This window comes from Dipodomys ordii, unplaced genomic scaffold (assembly GCF_000151885.1).
Source record: "Dipodomys ordii isolate 6190 unplaced genomic scaffold, Dord_2.0 Scaffold41, whole genome shotgun sequence".
Taxonomy (NCBI): domain Eukaryota; kingdom Metazoa; phylum Chordata; class Mammalia; order Rodentia; family Heteromyidae; genus Dipodomys; species Dipodomys ordii.
The window spans coordinates 4,843,242-4,862,782 of NW_012267257.1; the positions used below are offsets into that span (position 1 = coordinate 4,843,242).

General features: G+C 35.6%; 1 protein-coding gene across 3 annotated transcripts in view; it reads right to left on the reverse strand.

Annotated features, from left to right (window-relative positions):
* Positions 1 to 1,087: 1,087 nt before the first annotated feature.
* The window catches only part of Parp8 (poly (ADP-ribose) polymerase family, member 8), a 168,743-nt gene continuing 150,289 nt past the window's right edge, over positions 1,088 to 19,541 (reverse strand). For all 3 annotated transcript variants that reach the window (XM_013018605.1, XM_013018604.1, XM_013018603.1), the window contains exons 20-27: positions 18,806 to 18,854; positions 17,654 to 17,766; positions 17,339 to 17,411; positions 15,627 to 15,696; positions 13,654 to 13,727; positions 12,495 to 12,564; positions 11,625 to 11,709; positions 1,088 to 1,463 (exon numbers count right to left, since the gene is read on the reverse strand). In XM_013018605.1, the coding sequence (XP_012874059.1) occupies positions 1,361 to 1,463; positions 11,625 to 11,709; positions 12,495 to 12,564; positions 13,654 to 13,727; positions 15,627 to 15,696; positions 17,339 to 17,411; positions 17,654 to 17,766; positions 18,806 to 18,854 (637 nt within the window). In that variant the 3' untranslated portion in view covers positions 1,088 to 1,360. The remainder of the gene's footprint in view (positions 1,464 to 11,624; positions 11,710 to 12,494; positions 12,565 to 13,653; positions 13,728 to 15,626; positions 15,697 to 17,338; positions 17,412 to 17,653; positions 17,767 to 18,805; positions 18,855 to 19,541) is intronic.

Here is a 19,541-nt window from a genome sequence, read left to right on the forward strand (position 1 = left end):
ACACTCTGTATAACCTTTCTCTCACCTTTTATGCCAGACAAAGGAAATAAACACAGGAGTTATCACATTATACTTGCAAATGACTACACATTTATATTTTTTTCTTTCTACATAAATTAAAATCAGATATGAGCCTTGATTCAGAGTTTGAATAGTGGCAGACTCACTAATTAAACTACTTTCATGAACTGCCTGATTCCAGAGACATCCATCACATAGGGAAATAAACAGTCAGTTAAAACTTGAGATGAATACGAACACGAGAACTCAAAGAAACAGAAAGGATTTTCATCAAAGGAAAAGGCTGAGAGCTGGTGTTATTGTTCTCTATCAACTTATTTGTGTTCTTTTAATATAAAAGAAGTTCCAAGGTTTGTCTTCTTTCTCAATATGAAAAAAATAAGCAGAGATATCAGATGAAAAAAAATATAAAAATGCTGGTGTGGTACAAATAAAATTTTAAATGCTTCTTTGTGGGAAATGAAAATTGCACATTGTGTCTTTCGATTCTTAGTGGGTTCTTTTAAATATATGATCATCTAACTACAGAATTAGTCCACTAGAGGCATCCATGTTCCCAAATTATGACTCAGAGATAAGATTTGAAAAGAGTTCAATTTGAACCGAGGTATTTCTTTAAACCAATTGAAAACTTGTCTGCAAATATTTTTAGTGATATATTTGGCTCATATCTTGGCTTATGTCCAGATTTGCTGTTTATTATTATCTTCTTTTCTTTGTTAGAATGGTAGAGCTCTGTGACTATACACACACGTGTACAAACACACATCCTCAAGCTCCCATGCATGAATCCATACAAATGGGTATAACATACTTTGTGGCAAAGACTGCTTCTAGGCCCCCCATTGAAATTTTTAATATGGAAAACAAGAGAATATAAAGTATTCCTCCTCATTTGGATGTTCACACCACTGGATATGGAGATATTACACTTATTGTAAAATATCTGATAGATTTAGAGGCCATTATAAAATATTCTCAATTCAATTTCATTAGCTTAGAATGTCAGAATGGAATACCAAATGTCCAATTATAGAATTTAATATAAAAATATCAGCACAATACCGTTTTTTCAATCTGTTTATTTGTGTATGCAACTGAAACTTCAATTTAAGTGCTGCTTTAATTTTATTTCTAGATCCCATAAGCCTACAATCAAGAAATTGTATACCTTTTTTAGGTATATAATGAGATACTTAGAAATACTAAGAAAAATCAGTATTCAAAGGGTAAGTTTTGTTTATAATAACAATAACTTATTTTTATCATCTTCTTCAGTTCAAAATCCAGCTTTGAACCCGAGGAAGGCTTTCCATCCTGTTAATTACATGGTGGTCCTTTAGCCAGTGGCGGTCTGATTACCAATTACGCGGAGGATCTCTCTGTGAATGCCTCCTTCTTGTGTGTTAATATTTGCATCTCCCACTTGGCCATCTTCATAGCTAAAACAGAAAGCACAGAGACAGGAACCATTTAGGAAGATGACACAGCATTGGAAATGGCTTCTAAATACCATTTGATACCTAAAATCAAAAGTGAAGAATAGTTATAGAAGTTATTTTTCAGTTGTGTTTAACAATGTGTTCTTGTGACTAAACACGAAGCAGTCCATTATTATACACCCTACCTTCATTTGCTCATTTCTTTCATTTCATTATTCTGAGGAAGAGGGGGTAATGATGGTCTTTGAACTCAGGGCTTTACCTTTGTTAGGTAAGCACATTAGAGACATACCTTCAACCCCTTTTTGCTGTAGTTTTTTTCCACCTAAGTTCTTGCAGGTTTTTTTTGTCACGTAGGACAATCTTAATAGTGTGATTCTACTGTTTCTACATCCCATGGAGCTGGGATGACTGAGACAAGACATGATGGCAGGCTTGTTCTTTGCAACAGTCTCCCACTAACTTCACTGCGCTTGGCTTTGAACTAGGTTCCTTCTCTCTTTGTCTCCCACCTTGCTGGTATTACAGGCATGACCCAGTGGATCAAACCGTTCATTGTTATTTTAAGTGGTCATCTAACTGGTCATCCTCACGTAAAGCACTGTCTGACATTCCAAGAAGTAGCCCCATTTCCTTAGCATTGCAAGCGCTATGCACAGCAATTGTGAAGCTAACAGTAAAAAAAAAAAAAATAGCTCAAGTACAGCTTCATGGTTTGCTTATTTCTTCATTGACTGGTGACAGTCACTTCACTTTCTATCACTGTTTCTTTGCCATCTCTGCCTTCTAATTATTATTCAACTTCAATAAGTCTTGCATTTTATCCTTATCACTGACTGCTTGTTCTGTTTAGTGTGTAACGTAGTGTACTTAGTGGTACTTCGTATAAGAAGGCACACTGAACTCAGCAGTGAAAGTGAAGGCATGATATTAAGAGACTGGCAATGGCTAAGTTCTTTGGAAAGGAATAATTACATTTTAGGTAATTCATTTCCTCAAATGAACTTACCTGGCAATAAGAGTTTCTAAAGAGTAAATTTTCCAACTTTCATGATAATATTTCAGAGTGAAATAAGTGATGAATTAATTTTAGTGTGCATAAAATGCTTCCATACAGAAGCTTTAGAAAAGTGGTAATGACTTCAAAATAGATAATCAGAGGCATAAGATTAATGCATGCCACTGTGTGCCTCCTTAGACACAGATTGCACAATATAGGCAAGTGACACACAAGATACACACCGACAAAAATTTAGCTCCTTACATAATCCAAGGCTAAAACCCCAAGGGATTTTATTTTTACCAGCTCCGGAGTTGGTCCAGGTGGTGTGTCAATTTGCTTATTTCTTACCATCCAAGTTTCCTATTTAAGATATATTCATTACATTTGTGTGCATGTAAATACACAAGCCAATTATTGATACTTTCTTAGAAGCCCAAATAGTTCTGTTAAAAGCTAGAAAATATGTTAAATAGAATGATTTACAGTTGTTCCAGTTGAAGAACCAGGAGGTTGCGGCAGTCTGTGTAAGAGGTTATTTACTGGGAAAGTTAAAACATGCTAGCCTAGTTTTTATGACAGTCTAGCCAGATATAGATATAGGGAAAAGAGCTAAGCTGTCCATATTTCTGGGCAGAGAGAGGGGAGGAGAAGCAACAAGATCAGCACTCAACAAAGAAATCGACAAAAAGAGCATTGAGCAGACACAGAGAAAAACTACACTCCTAGGAGAGAGAAGGTAGAGAAGCAGGTCTTAGGACTGTCTTGATTCTTCCTATCTTTCCAATTTCAGATAAGAGTCAACACATAACTTTAAGCTCCGCAGGCCAGATGTGCTCTATTTCTTCTGAACCTTGATCTATTCAGCATACCTAGCAGGTCCTAAGTTGTTTCAGCATGCTGAGTAAGTCATACTCAGCTTAAATGACCCCCAGTCTGCACACTGCCATCTCTATTCTCTACAATTTAAAGTTAACCTGAAAAATAAGATTTGTCTGCAAACTGTGATCACTTTCCATTTTTATTTCAACTCGCTACAGGTACTTCTGACCCTAATCAAGTACTGACTGGCTTCCTAGTGAATGAATTCAGAAGATTTTACTTTATTTAAGGCATGTGATAGTGTTCATTGCTCTTTTCCTTAAGCCTACATTGTCTCTTTCCCTAGAGAGGGTTTAATTGCTCTCTCTCTCTCTCTCTCTCTTTTGGTCAGTCATGGGCTTGAACTCAGGGCCTTAGTGCCATTCCTGAGCTTCACAGCACTCTACCCCACTTTGAGCCACAGCTCCACAGCTTCTGCCTGGCAGACCAAAACCCAGAAGTGCACCTGTGGCTCAAGTGGTAGAGTACTAATGTTGAACAAAAAGCTTAGAGACCATGCCCAGGCCACAGGACTGTCAAATAAAAAAAAGCCATACTCTTTTCCCCTAGGCCATAGTAGCAAATGTATTTTTCTTTCTGGTAAAAGAAACTAACCTAGACTACTACAATACCATTTACCTGATCTCTGTCACCATACTTACCTTTATCATTCCTCCTAAATGACCTACTATCTACCTGGTTAAAGTGATATAAAATAGCCTCTACATTCCAAAATTCAACGACACTGTCAATGTCAAGTCTTTCATAATGCAAATCCTACTTTCTTCTCCAATCATGTTCTGTTACTTCCCCTCACTCTCTACTTTTTATGGTATATGTATCATAGTTTTAAATTTCTTTTTAGTAACAAGATTTCTTTTTAACAAATCTATATTGATGTATCTGATCATAGTCCCTCTCCATTATTCTCCTATCTTCTCTCTCCTTCTTTACAACTCGGACTCAGTAAGCTTCGATGTTCCTTTTATTTTCAGTTAGATGGAAAAGTCTATTCTCCCCAACTCTCGTTCACGTACACTCAACAGGCATTAGAAATCAATGGAGAGGAGTGAGCCTTACTACCATACTTTAACAGGAGAAAAGAACAATGCAAAAGCAAGCCACAAGAACAAGAAAAAGGGTAGAAATAGAGACAGAGTTTGAAAAGTGCCAAAGAAAATACTTATTTTTTTATTGGCCATCACCTACACAAAAATGTACAATCTTGTGGCTTGAAGGAAAATTTTACCAAAGGATCAGTCCAGTAGTGTCAGTGTAATAAGCACGCACGCACACACACACACACACACACACACACACACACACACACACACACACCACCAAAGGCATCTTTAAGCCACACAGCATATATAATAAAAGAAAAGCAAACTACTAATTGATTTGGTCAATTCAAAAGATTTAGACTTATGAGATACTAATTGTGTTTTTTTAATCCTATTACCACACAGAGAATACTCCACTACTTGTGTACAACTGTTACCAATACAGTTCAGAGACAACAAAATTTAAAAGGAAACTGAACAAGGATTATATAGAAGGTGCACTTGACTGAATTGTTAATAGGATAAATTAAAATGTTCTACAATAGGAAACTCATGTTCCTAGCAGTATACAAAAAGAGTACCAGTATTTTAATGAAAAAGAAGACAATGTGTTCAAAAATATTAGCGAGAAAACAAGATGACAGAACGGATACAGTAGCCATTTGGAGATCTCAGGGGGACTTCAGAAAGTTTCATGGATAAAAAGTTTTGAAGGTATCAACAAATTTATTCTCAAATTGAAAATACATCTTTGTGAGCTATGCGATGGGTACACATAAATGTGTTTCACTGTTTTCTATAAGGAGAGTCATAGTTCAAAGTTGATATGAAACCTGATGTAATAAGCATATCTATTTCCTAAACTATATGGATATTCTCTTCTATTAAGTGAGGTCATTCAGTCTTTTGGCATTGTTGTTATCCAATATGAATTTAGTACTTCTGCACACATCACTAAGCAAGATCTCCATGCTTAGACGAAATTTGCACTTTACCAGGAGAGAAAGAATACAACTACTAACAGGAGCAGAGCTACCTGGGAAAGTAAAGCATCTGAGCAAAACTCAGAAAGACCGATGACATTTCTGACTTCAAAGGCAGAAAAGCCATCAAGGAAAAGATTATGTGTGATGATCTTTGGAAAAATAAGTACTAGGAATATAGCTTAGTGATAGAATGTTTGCCTAGCCATGTACATGCACTGGGGCTTCAAAGAGAAAACTAAGATGGCCAGAATTTAGACAACTTAGACTGCACCAGAGTAGGGAAAACAGCTGTTTTTAAGAAACAGCTTGGGCAGAAATTTTCACTGATTTTAAATTTGTACAGGTGGGTTTTAGTAAAACATTATGTTTTTACTTATTATATGCAATGAATACTCAAGATTGATTTAGGAAAACTAACAGTGTGATCTCCTTTATAAATAATTTGCCTCTTTATGATGTATACAATTGAATGTTACTTATCTTCTGCAAATGCTTGATCCAAATGCTCTTACTTCATTTATTGGTCACTACAGTATCTTTCTTTGATATTTTATTTATTTTATCTGACTCTTTCGCTACACTTCAATCTTTGTTTGGAACACAATAAAAGCCAAATAAAAATCTAAAATATTTCTTCCATGTTGTCTTGTTTTTCTTCATTTACTAAAGATTTCCTGACATGCAGTTATGGAAGGGATACAGTGCACGGTGCTTCAGAAACAGAGCAGAGAAACAAGCAGGAGTCTTCCCTTTGAGAATTGGTCTTTTTAAATTCTTTTCTGAATATTCTTGTTATCTTTAAATAGTTGTACAAAGGAGTTACCATTCAACAAAATTTTATAAAAAAAACAGTGCATCTTGATCAATGTTGCCTCTTTCAACATTCTCACCTGCCCCTCCCAACCTACCCTTCTCTCATTTTTCTTAATTCTTAAATTATGTATTGAATTTTTTGCCATTTAACAAAAGCAGTTATGTATATAATGCAGCTTGATCTCTGCCACACTTCAACATCTTCGTCTGCTTTGACCCACCTCTTCCCTTATTTTTCTCAATTCTGTGGTATATACAATGAATTCGTGCAGTATTCTCCCCACTTCCCTCCTACATTTTTATACCCCTCTCCCCTTGGCCCCCACCTTCTCTGCTGCAAGTACCCATTTTTCTGGTAGTTTGTTGGGCTTTGACTTAGTCTTTTTTTAAAGAACTATATATTTGTTTGTTTATATACCCAGTTTATTTTAGATTTGTAAACAGGTTCTAGTTACCACAAATGAAGGAAACCATGCAATCTATGTTTTTCTGATCTGGCTTTTTTCACTTAACAATTTTTCTAAGAAGAAGTAAAAATGGCTAAGAAACACATTAAGAAATATTCAACACATAAAGAAATGCAAATTAAAACAACAGTGTGATTCCATTTCATCCCAGCTAGAATGGCCATTATCAATAAAACTAACAATAACAAATGCTTGCATAGATATGATCAAAACAGAACTCTATTACACTGGAATATAAAGTTATTCAACTACTCTGGAAAGCAGTATGAAGCTTCCTCAAAGAGTTAAAAATAGAGCTATCCTATGACCTAGCAATTCTACTCCTGGGCATCTATCCTATAAAATACAAACAAGACCACACTAAAGCTGCCAGCACAGCCATGTTCATTGCAGAATTATTTACCATAGCCAATATATGGAATTAGCCCAGATGTCTTTCAATGGATAAATGAATCAAGAAAATATGGTACATATACACAATAGAATTCTACTCATCCATCAGAATGATATTGATAATTAGTCTTGTAAAAAATAATGCAACTTGGTCTGGGAAGGTGGCTCAGTGGTAGAGCGCTTGCCTTGCATGCAGGAGGCCCTGGGTTCAATTCCTCAGCACCACATAAGCAAAAAGAAAAAAGCTGGAAGTGGCACTGTGGCTCAAGAGGTAGAGCGCTAGCCTTGAGCTGAAGAGCTTTGGGACAGCGCCCAGGCCCAGAGTTCAGGCCCCACGACTGGACCCCCCCCAAAAAAATAATGCAACTAAATTTTAAGTCAAAGTTGTGCCATTTACTACAGATAATATATTCCTATTCCTACATAAAACAGCTTATTCTCTATGTGTACATGTGTGTTCGCATGCGTGCGAACATGCTTGCCATTACTTGAACTCAAGGCCTCGCACTCGTTTCTTTCTTTTTCACTCAACACTGGCACTCTACCATTATTGCCACACCTCTACTCCTGGCTTTAGGCTGGTCAATTGGAGGCAAGAATCTTGGATTTGTCTGCCTCGACTAGCTTTGAACTGTGATCCTCAAAGCTCAGCCTCCTGATTAAGTATGACTACAGAATGAGCCATTGGTGAGCAACAACAAATACTTTTTCACAGTTTTGGAAAAGAGGTGGTGTTTGAACTATACCTTAAAAAATGGATTCTCCATAGGGATGCCTACAAATGTACTTAACACTGTAACCTTTTGATTGAAGTTTCAAAAAATGTTTAGTCTTATTTACTGCAGATGCAATGTCTTGGGTTCTTAAATTTGTGAGTTTTCAAAAAAAAATGACATAAGGCAAATGTAGACTATTTATATTTATTTTATGCCCAAAATATGTGAATAATTCATCTGCTCTAAATCAAGGAAACAAACATGAAAGTACTCAACTTGTACGCTGCCCCATCAAGTAGGCTGGATACAGTCATTCTGAGCCTTTCTCTGGTTCTCAGACAGCAGCAGGACAGGCCCCTCCCCTATCCTAAGAGCTGTCATTCACTGGGGCAAGTACTGAGAAGTACTGAGAAGCCCAGATCCCTAGTTACACTAATTTTATCCTCTGGCCAAATCATCTATTACCATCTCTTGAATTTTATTATTTTTAACAAATTATGAAAAATATTGATAGCATTTTTCCCTCTAGTTCTTAAGACATCCCCTACCACTCCTTTACTGTAAAATAACATTTTCCTTCTAGGTGAGCAGAATGTAATAACTATACTATTTTGCACATTCCTTGTTCAGGCTGTATTAAAAGCAGTTTTTTTGTTTTGTTTTGTTTTAGCTGGTTCTGGGGCTTGAACTCTTGAGCTTTTTTTTGCTCAAGGCAAGCAAGCTCTCTACCAGTGCTACTTCCAACCTTTTCTCTGTACTTTATTGGAGATAAGAATCTCCTGGACTTTCCTGCCAGGGCTGAACTAGTGGATCTTGATCCTCAGATCTCAGCCTCCTAAGTAGCTAGGATTACAGGAATGAGCCACCAGAGCCTGGCTTCGAAAATAGCTTTCTTATTTCTACATATGGGTCTCAATGTCCTTGTTCTCATGTGTCTCAAGGTTAGTGATATAATCTAACAATTTCTAGATACTAAAAATTGGCTAAATCTGTTAATACCATCTGAACATTTTGCCTGGGGCATTTGTAGTTAATTAAGTTTATTCATTCTAGAATTTCACAGTAAGTTTTTTTTTCAAACTTCTCCCTATTTCTTCCCTATCTGTACACTTTCCTTATCCTACAAACTTTATTCTGAATATATTCTGATATACCAGTCTGCTCCCTGAAATTTTTCTCTTAATTTTTCTGTTATTCGGTGTTAGTTAGCTGTTTTAAAGAATGTGATTAATACTAAATGACTATCTTATCCTCTCAGTTCTGAGAAATCAAACAGGCATGGAAGTTATTTTAATTTTCATTATTTTCACTCACAACAGATGAAAAAGAAAAACACATTAATTTCTATCTTAGTCATCAGGCAGAGCTTCTAGCATCAGGGATAATATAATGTATTAAAAAAGGAGAAAAAGAAATTGAGTTTCTGCCTAATAACTCACTTTATTCTCATCAGTTAATTATCTTCCTAGATGCTACATTCATGAGGGAGGCATACAACCAGAAATCTGTGATCAGATCTTTTATAACAAAATAAATTGATAGCTGTAATTAGAATGTACATTAATTGGTGAATAGATTCTCCCTTTGATGTGTTTTGGATTTTTATCAGTTTTCTTTAATGAATGTCTTCTCTCCTGAGGGAACAGACAAAAAGGATGAAATCTCATTTGTGTTTATATAGTAATGAAAATTATCCTAACACACTTTTCTCCTTTGTATCATTTTGAAAGTATCTGAGTATACAAAAATGTTTTCTTTGTTCTTCTTAGCTTTGACCAAAAACAGAAATCTTTTTCTCTAATAAGTACAACCCTACACACATATACTGTAACAGATATGATCTATGTACAATTAATGTTAAATTTTATTAGTAATAATACTTAAATGTACTACTTAAATGAGTGAGGTTGCTTATTTTGGTAAACAAATTTGAATTTTCTTTTTTGGTTTTGGCCTGTCATGGGGCTTGAACGCAGGGCCTGGGCACTCTCTTTAAGCTTCTTTTGCTCAAAGCTAGTACTCTACCACTTGAGCCACAGCACTCCTTCAGGCTTTTTCTGTTTATGTGGTACTGAGGAATTGAACCCAGTATTTCATTTATGCTAGACAAGCACTTCACCACTGAGCCACATTCCCAGCCCCAAATCTGAATTTTTTAAGACACAAAACTATCAGATGAAAGGACCCAGAGATTATTTTTCAGACATAATCCCATGATCACTCAAAGAATCAATTTTGTGATGGAGCACTTTTTGCAAAAGGCCAAGTTTTTATTTTTATTTTTTAATTTTTTTTGTCTTGGTTGTAGGAACTTGGGGCCTGGGCCCAGGTCCCTGAGGTTTTTTTGCACAAGGCTAGTGCTCTACCACTTAGAGCTAGTGCGCCATTTGCAGTTTTCTGGTGGTTTATTGGAGCTAGAAAGTCTCACAGATTTTCCTGCTTAGGCTGGCTTTGATCTGTGATCCTTAGCCTCCTGAGAAGCTAAGATGACAGGCACAAGCCCAGCTGATGATGTATCAAAATAGCCAAGACAGAAGAGATAAAAAAATAGTTGATGAGCTCTGTAATAAGACCTGTATCATGCTAAGTTAATCTTCATAAATATTTCAAGAGTAGTGTGTAAGGATAGCTTGTAGATCTCCTCAGCCCTTCTCTCCTTCATTCTGCCACAATGGTTATTCTGATCTTCATATATTCTATCTTTGTGTACAATAGAACTTCTTGCCCTCATTGTAAGGGTTTGTCCAGTAAGGATTTGAGCAGGACTACTTCTTATTTCAGACCTTTGGACTTGAATATATAAAATAGTCCCAGTGCTACTAGATCCGGGTTACTGCACTAGATCTGTTGGCTGCCTTTGGAAATAATCTGATTATGAATGATAAAATTATAATTTTTTTCCATGGGTCACCTGCTTGCTATTGGGATTCTGACTAATACAAGCAAGCATATTATTCTAGTTTTACTGTTGAAGTTTAGAGAAACTAGGTTAACTTAGTAATTTTTTACTTAATCAGTTTCTGTAACGCTGAGACTCAAACTGGTCCAAAGTGGAATTCTGCTATTACATTAACTACTACCTCACCATTAAGAAAGAAATCTACATCCAATCACAGAATGCATAGCATTTAAAGCTCCTTGGTTTCAAGGAGCTCATCAGAGTTGCATTGTGAACAACCTGTCAACAACCCAATGAATCAAATGCTGAGCACACAGGCTACTGAGCACATCTGATAGAGTAAAGCAATTTTCATGCTGTCAGTTTGACAAGGTTTATAAAAACAAACCATATCATCTTCTCAGTTTCTTCTAACAACTACATAAAATACAAACTCAACACACTCCACTCCTCCCTGAAATGTTTTTTGTACCAAGGGCATGGATAAGTTGGGAACAGCCAGAGGAAAGGGCTGAGTCAAGAGTGCTGTAGAAGTCAGACTGTTGTCTTGCATGCTTTACTTACGAATGTTATATTTTCATACAGCTTTTCTAACACAAAAACAAAACAACATACACAAACTGTATAGTCAATTCATACTGAATAGAATGGAGATCAATCTTTTGTAGGCAAGATGCTGTTCTTTAATTCTGTTCTTCATTTTCAGTTCCAAAATCATTTTATTTACTGCTAAAGTCTATATAGATGGTAAAAAGAAACAGAGGTGTTTTTTCTTCTAAGTCAATAGCATTTAATCACCATTCTTTTCTCACTAAGCTTACTGATATAAAATCATTAATTTGACAACAAACAGTTACTGCTTTTTGTATTTTGGAAGCTAAAATGACCAAATAATAACACACAATTAAAGCTGCAATTTGTGAAGAAGACAGAAACATGCAAATTTCAGCATTTACACTTACACAAAAAAGAATCGTGTGCAGACATGATCTGTGTTTGGGACAACCCATATCTCTCCATGTTTGTGCAGGTCAGGCGAGGTGATCACTGTGAGCAGGAGATAAATGCCAAAGGACTATTTTATTCTAAAGGAGTTGAAATCATTCCAAATTACTATATTCTAAAAGCAAAAGTATATATGTAGATGAATATACCAATAATGTTTAACCTTATCAGGTACCAAAACTACAAGGAAAAACCATAGAACACCTTGATGGTGCGAATAATAACTGTTATAGTAACAGTGAAGACTCATTTGAATATTATAAAATGAGTCCTGACTTTAGAACTATGTAGGTACAAACCTACATATATAACTACTAAATGTTGACAGGTATATCAAGATAGTTGATGACAGCTACAGAAAACTACAGAAGTTTTCTACCACAAGAAAAGTAAAATAGACTTTTGGCCAGTGAAGTATTAAAACAAGAAAAACATTATAGCCTGGCAAATCACCTATCAATTTTTCTATCCTAATTTCAGAATGAAAGAATACTTTCTGTTCAGGAACAGAAGGACTGACTGAGTTATCTTCACAGTGCTTGGCCCATTTTTAAGATTTTCATTGTATATTCATATCTTAAGTTAACGAGGAGGTACAAGCACGACCATTCTGAAATATCTGCCAGCAATAAAATACAGCACTGTCTGAATTCTTGCCAATTGTGCAATTTGGTTTAACCTTCATGATCTTAATTGTACTCATTTTCCATTTGTGCCCTTTGAGCTGGTCTTAAGGAATAATGCTTTCACTATTCCATCATGACAACTCTGCAAACATAATTGAATTCTTAAGTGCAGATAAGATAGAACTGACACTGTGAACTTACCTTCACATAAGGCGATGCATTTCAAGTTACGACTTTGTAGGAATTGGGATTGTTGTCCTTTTTTCTGTGACTAAATCACAAACAATTGAAAAATTACAAGGAGAAAATGAGAGAATAGTCTAAGGAAAAGATTTTTCATTATTAAAAAAGAAAAATCACTTAAATGGCTCCAGGAGATAAAAACATGTCTATGTAGGCTAACATCAGCATCCTTGTACTTTCTTAATTTCTAGCTGTTTTTTGTTGTACCATTTAATTTCTATATATAATCACTGCAATCATTTTAAAATTCTTTTCAAGATGAGTGAACTAAAAGAATGCTGAATTAGGGTTCGGTAGTATCATAACACAAAATTTATTTTTACTCGAAATCTGGCAAGTTGATTTCCAGGTAAACCAAACTGAATTTATATGATCTTTTAGAAACATAAAATCAATCATTCCAGGTCACTTAACTGCTTAAAACCATCTCTTACAAAGCCACGGAAAAGATCTCATGAAGAACATCTGACTTGTTTCTGGTTTTGCTTTTGGCTACTAGATAACGTGCAGTTACATTATTCATCAGATGGGTTATTTTCCTGACATATACTTGCTTTCTCGAAAGAACATGGAACCTGTGCTCACTCCTAACTCTGCCAGAATGTTTCTTTCTCCTAGAGACCACAAGATGTGTACACAATCCATAGGGATTGACTGAAATGTCATTGTCTTAAGAGTATCCTTCCTTCATCATCCCATTCCTCCAGTTCTGCCTTCCACCCGTGAGCCCTGGGCATCCCTTTTCCCTGAAGTACTTTTCTTCATGATCTAGCCTTCTATTTCAGTGTGATTTTAATTTGTTTGTAATCCCTCTGTAGAATGTAGTATCACAGAGATTGAGAATATTTATCTGTGTTTTTTTTTTTAGTCCCCTCTGTCCTCTAATGTTCAGGAGAGACTCTGATATTACAGGAGAAGAGGAATAAATGTCTTACATAATTATTGTACAGAGAGAATATAGTTATTGCATTTTGGGGTAAGTTCTAGTCCTTTATGAGTAATGACCACTGAAAGCCATTCTGCAGACTTAATAAGCCTGGCTATTTATTGAAGTCCTGCTGCCTTAATGAGGCCACGGTTCCGTAATCATACGCAGTCACTTGAGTCACTACAACACCTGTGATGCATTGCTGCTTTTACTGCTCGAAGCTGGCTCGTCCTTGGCTGACACCTTCTGCTTCTTGTTCATCCCTGGAAACATCAGCAAGATAATAATTTAGGGACAAAGCAGATTGGTGCAACTTGAAGTACAATCTATCTGAGAAATTCTTCTGCATGGAGAGGTCTCCTCTCAGGTCAGAGGCTCACAATGGGCTCTGAAGGAACACTGTGGTGAACGGCCAGTGAGTTAGGGAGGATCAGAAAGCATGGGGGGCTAGCAACCTGTTTGTCTTTCTTTGCACTAATAGAACATTCTTCAGTACAAAACTCATTAGAAAATCCTTAAAATTTTGTCTTCAAAAGAAATCAAAAGATTTCTCATTACCTAGCTTTGAAAATGGTATGATAAGGAGTGAGAAATATAAGCAATGATAGAAAAATATACCACACTACAACCTTGAGAATCATATATACATATATATACTCAATTCATACATATATATATGCTCAATTCTTCTAACCAGGAAAATTATGTATGTTCTTTTGTTTATAATAGTTGAAAGTCAAAGCTTACTCTTAATGCCATCATGTCTTAATATGAAAGATTTTAGAAAAGCAACCAGTTCAAATTTGTTTTAGAATAGACTTGTATCCATATTAGCAAGTGTTCCCTTACTAACACACCAGAAGTTTGAGATACTTTTGACTAAATGGCTTAGTGAAAAGGAGGAAAAGTCTATTTACTAACTTGCAAAATGTGTTTATCTAACCCTCTCCAAGTTGGGCACTTCCCAAAAGGCGCCACAGATGGGTGGGAACACACCCAGCATTTCAGACAAGTAGGTCTAGGAGAAATACAAAAGGCACTCAACTCAGGTGCCATCCAACCCCATAACTTTTGTATGCTCAGCACTGAAAACAAAGTACAGAAGCTATTTCAGCTTTCTGTAGAGAATGTGACTCCTCGTGCCAGTTCTGGGTTGAAACTCAGGGCTTCCTTCATGCCAGACAAGTGGTTTGTGGCCATACTCCACCCCTTCCCCGAGTCTCATAATTTTCCAAATCAAGAGACCTTAAAGATTTTGACAAAAGCCATGGATTATCCTTAGACAAATGTACACACAGAGACAAAAGTTTTATATCCATTTACACAATCTCTATCCTTTTGGTGAGTCTACCTAAGGTGTTTGTAGAAGAGTCTAAGAAACAGAAAAATTACAGAATTTGATGATGTGTTGATTCTTTACTACCTGTGTTGAGGTGTTGAGGATATACTCATTGATTACTTTTTAGATTTTTTATGTATACTGTTTTATGGGCTGAATTTGAACTACTCTCCTTTAAAAAGTGTTATTCTATTGTCTAAATTTTTGCTCCAATGTGACTTGCCAACTCTTTTATTAAGAGATGTGAATGTTGCCTGGGATAATGTAATGTGATTGCTTTATATATGCTCACACACATGTGCACATATATACACACATACACAAGCAATACCAACTGCATGTTCTGATACAGGAATGTGAAAAAATTCGAAAGTGTGAAGAAAAAACATACTAAACATTATGGTTGTAAGAAAGGAAGGAATTGTTCATTTGCTATGTTTATAATTCTGTGTAATTTGTGTTCTCTTTCTCTGGTACTACCTAAGGATCACCAATGCTAATAATTAGGTAATCATTCTTCCTATAGCTTGAACTTAACAGGTTCATCTTACTATTCACAATACATGCTTTCAATTTATTCCAAGGTATTTTCCCCACAATCGGATCAATGTATTAGCAAGATGTTTTCAATTGAGTTTTGTTTATACTTCTGACATTGAACAAATAAATTTGATACGAATATACCTAATAAGGCTTCAGTCTTATTATTAACATTATTGATATTAACTACTAATTATGAATAGAAAACTTTGTCCAGAGTATATAACAATAAGAGAATAAGAACCTGATAAAACTGAAATTAGAAATGAAATTACAAGATTACCTGAGTAACCAAATGATATGCTTGACATTGGACTAAGATAGATCCCACTTCCGTACATTGCACCATGGAGCTAAACAGGAAGATGTGAGAAAGAAGTCAGTCAATTGTGTAACTGTCAGTATTTTACAGTAAGTAGGTAAGTTTCATCTTGAAACACAAAGTTTAAAAAAAAAACAAACGATAGCTCATTTATGTCAACATCTAATTTGAGAATACTACTAATAGCCTTGTGGTTAAAATGGAGAGAAAGTTACATGGACAATGACAGCCAGAGGGAAAAGAATCTTGATGACTGTTTTCAACCCTATCCCCCTATCAGTGACAAAGAATCATACCCTAAAGTACTCTAACCTGTTTTTATTTGAATCCCTTTAAAAGTTCTAAAAACAAAACTGGTTAAACACACTGGGTGGTAAGCAAGCAGTCACAAATGAATTAACTGAAATATAATAGACTCTATGGAGGGCTTCAATAGTATAATTCTTTAGAAAGACTATTTCAAACCCAACGAAATAAGAACCCAGGAAATGAGTACGTGCGAGAGGAAAGGTGGGGCCCCTGAGAGAGGGACAGATACATGAAGGCGGGAGAGGGAAGAGTGCAGTCAAGAATTCATTGTATATGCCACAGAATTGAGAAAACTAAGGGAAAAGGTGGATTCAAGGAGGGTGAAATGTTGAAGGGATGACGCAGAGAAAGATGCATTATCTACATAAACTGCTTTGTTAAGTGGCAAAATAATTCAATATACATCCTAAAAATTAAGGAAAGTGAAGGACGGGGTGGGGCTGGGAGTGGTGAGTGAGAATGTTGACAGCGGTGACAAAGATCAATGCACTGCATCCATAAACTTTCACTGGATGGCAATTTGTACAACTCTTTAAAGATAATTAAATATTTAAAAAACAATAAAAAAGAAAAACTAAGAAATGGTTAAAATACATGGGAGATACATTTTGATTAAGACTCACATTTCATCAGATTTTTGTTATATAACCCTGTCTTCTGTCTCACTCTTCTAAGACTTTCTTTTTTTCTAAAACTTTTGTTTTTGAAAAATCTTCAGCAGGAGGAAGCCAACTACTTTACAACAATAACAATTCTTATCATCTCTGTGTCCTTTTGAATATCAAGTCATTAAACGTGTGTTTCTGGGCATTTACATTTAATTGCATCTTTTCCTTGTGCTGTGACATCTAGCTCAGGTGAATGTGTTAAGCTTCTCATTTCCAGACGTCCTTATATTGTCAGCGGTATGAGAGCAAAATGGGATGTGTGAGAGGTAGAGCATGAATAAAGATGAAGGCTACAGCCGAAATAGCATCTAATGCCCAGTACTATCCAGAAGGCTGAGGAGCTGGTATCAGGTGGCTCTTTGGTATCCCATCTCCACTTTGCTTCTTAATGCAATTTCTCCTCTAAAAGGACTCACACAGAGGCACAGTACTCAAGGGCTGAATTCTGGAATCGAGGATACAATGTCCGTGTTTTGTGTTCAAAGTCAGACTTTGTTTTCTCACAGGGAACTTGCCTTCCTTTTTCTTTTACTGTGTACAGATTAAGGTTTCTTTGAGTATTTTTGTGAAAATGTACAGTTCTTATTAGAAATACCGCCAAATGATTTAAAGCTCATTCATTTCTCCTGATGCAAGTAAAACCATGTTAGCAAGATTGGTTACTGAAGCTCAATACCAAAAACTAATGAACTTTACCTGAAGACGTGTATTAGAGGCAACAACCAAACCATTCCTCAAGATGGAGTGCCAGTTTTCAATGTGTGAGCCGCTTTAATTAAAAAAAAAAGAGAGAGAGAGAAAGGAAGAGGCAGCATTGAAAAGTCAGTCATCGTTCAAACTGATCATAGTATAGTAAGTCATGATGCTGGTGAAAGTTCTGAGTTTCCAATTCAAGCACTCTGCAGCTGATTATTCTAAGTGAATGCTCCAATTACTGGAAAAAGTTTCATTCTCTATACATTTCTGGAAGATCTGGAGAAACCCACCATGTCAACATTAAGTCATACTCACTGAAACGCAAAGGTGCTTCCAAAGAGTTTTTTAGCGGCTCTGAAGTTCGATTCTTTGGCTGGTGGACTGCTGAGGAGGAGGAACTGATGCGGAGTATGCATAAATTTCAATTGCTGTCGTTTAAGACAATGACATATGACAATGTCACTTTTAACATAAGCAGGAGGGTGTCAACCTTGAATTTCACTAATTTAAGAATTGTATAAGGTTAACTTAGAGTAGTTTATACTAATTACGTGTAAAGGCTTATTTATAAGCTCTATTTTTAAAGCCTTGCATAAATGATACATTATTTCATGAGTTTCTGAGATGAAGGATAATTCTGCAGGCTCAAAAGAAAGAGACAGCAGAAAGACAATGCAATCACATTCAGGCAGGTCTGTTTTCTCGGTTATATATTTTTAAGACATTTATCCTATCATTTCCTCAGTATACACGAATTGTTCAACTAAGGAAATATTCTGATATTTGCTCACAGAAATATTATTGCCAGAGGAAGAAATTTTAATTATGCTTTATTTGCAAGTATTCATAAAATTAGGAATTATCTACATTGGAACAAAATTTTCCCCTTTGGTCATAGAAAGAAATTAACAAAGAACCTTTCAAATTAATTGCTTGACAAATTTTCCTAATTGTTTCTTTTATACTTAAGAATACCTAACATAGAAATATAATACTAGAAATCTCACACTGGAGATTTGTAGTAGCTAAAACAGAGTTTTAAATACTACTTAGAGGAGCAGAAGATAACTGAAATGATGGCCTGTTATTTTTTCATAATCATTATTTTTAAACGTATTAGGCCAACAAAAGAATTTGGAAACAATATTTTCTGAGATGGAAAGGTGAATATGTGACAAAATTCTGATACACCCCGAAATAATATTTGGCTATCAGTTGTGGAATAACTGAATTACCTCACATTTATATATTTTTTATTTATTTAAAAGCTCAAGGTTGCAGCCTGGGTTTGAATTTGCTACCTTAGAAAGATTCGGAGCTAGTGCACAAAGGGCAAATTCCAGCTGAAGAATTAGCCTTCATCTAGGTCGGCTTCATCCTGAAGAGCCGGCCTGAATCTCCAGGGTCAGTTTTCCCACCTCATCCCCAGCCTCCCCACTCCACATGAGATATGAGAAAACAACTTACCCTGTTAACTGGCAGTTTCACAATATGTGACCTATTACTTGAAATAACCCTAGAATTGAAATGATCAATCAGTCACAAAAATAAGATTTTATGTATTAAATAAATAATAAAATTATTTTTCTTCTTAGTGAACAAGGACTGAATAAAATTTGGTAGTAGTTCGCCAAAAGGCCTAAAGGTTTGCTTCCTCAAATAATTTTAAAGATCTTATGGAACAAGAAAGATGCTAAGAAATCACACAGGGATGTGATTCCTTAAGACATATTTAATGCACATACATGTCTAGATACTTGGTACTTTAAGATAATGATAAATCTACATATGCATAACAAATTGACTCATGTATCTGTTTGTTCTGCTTTTGTCTCTACTGCTTATGTTGAGAATGAATTCTCATGCATATCATTTAAATATAAATATTGAAGATCTCTATGAGCAGATGTGTAACAATGGTTTATATTTAAAAGCCAACAAACTTAAATCACTGAGTTTTTTAAAAAATAAAATCAGGAATCTGAAACTATCTCTTTTTTTATGTTTTCTAGTATGTAAACCAGAGTACGTAAGGGACATTTCAGAGCACTGCAGCCAAATGTTTTCTCTCTGAAAGAAAAGAAGCTGACTAGTAAGCTGGAGGAAATGATCACAAGAAAGTGAAAATGAACAACAAGCCAACATCAGAGGCAAAAGAATCGATTAGATACTTAAATTTTGGTTTTAATTTCGAATAGGATGA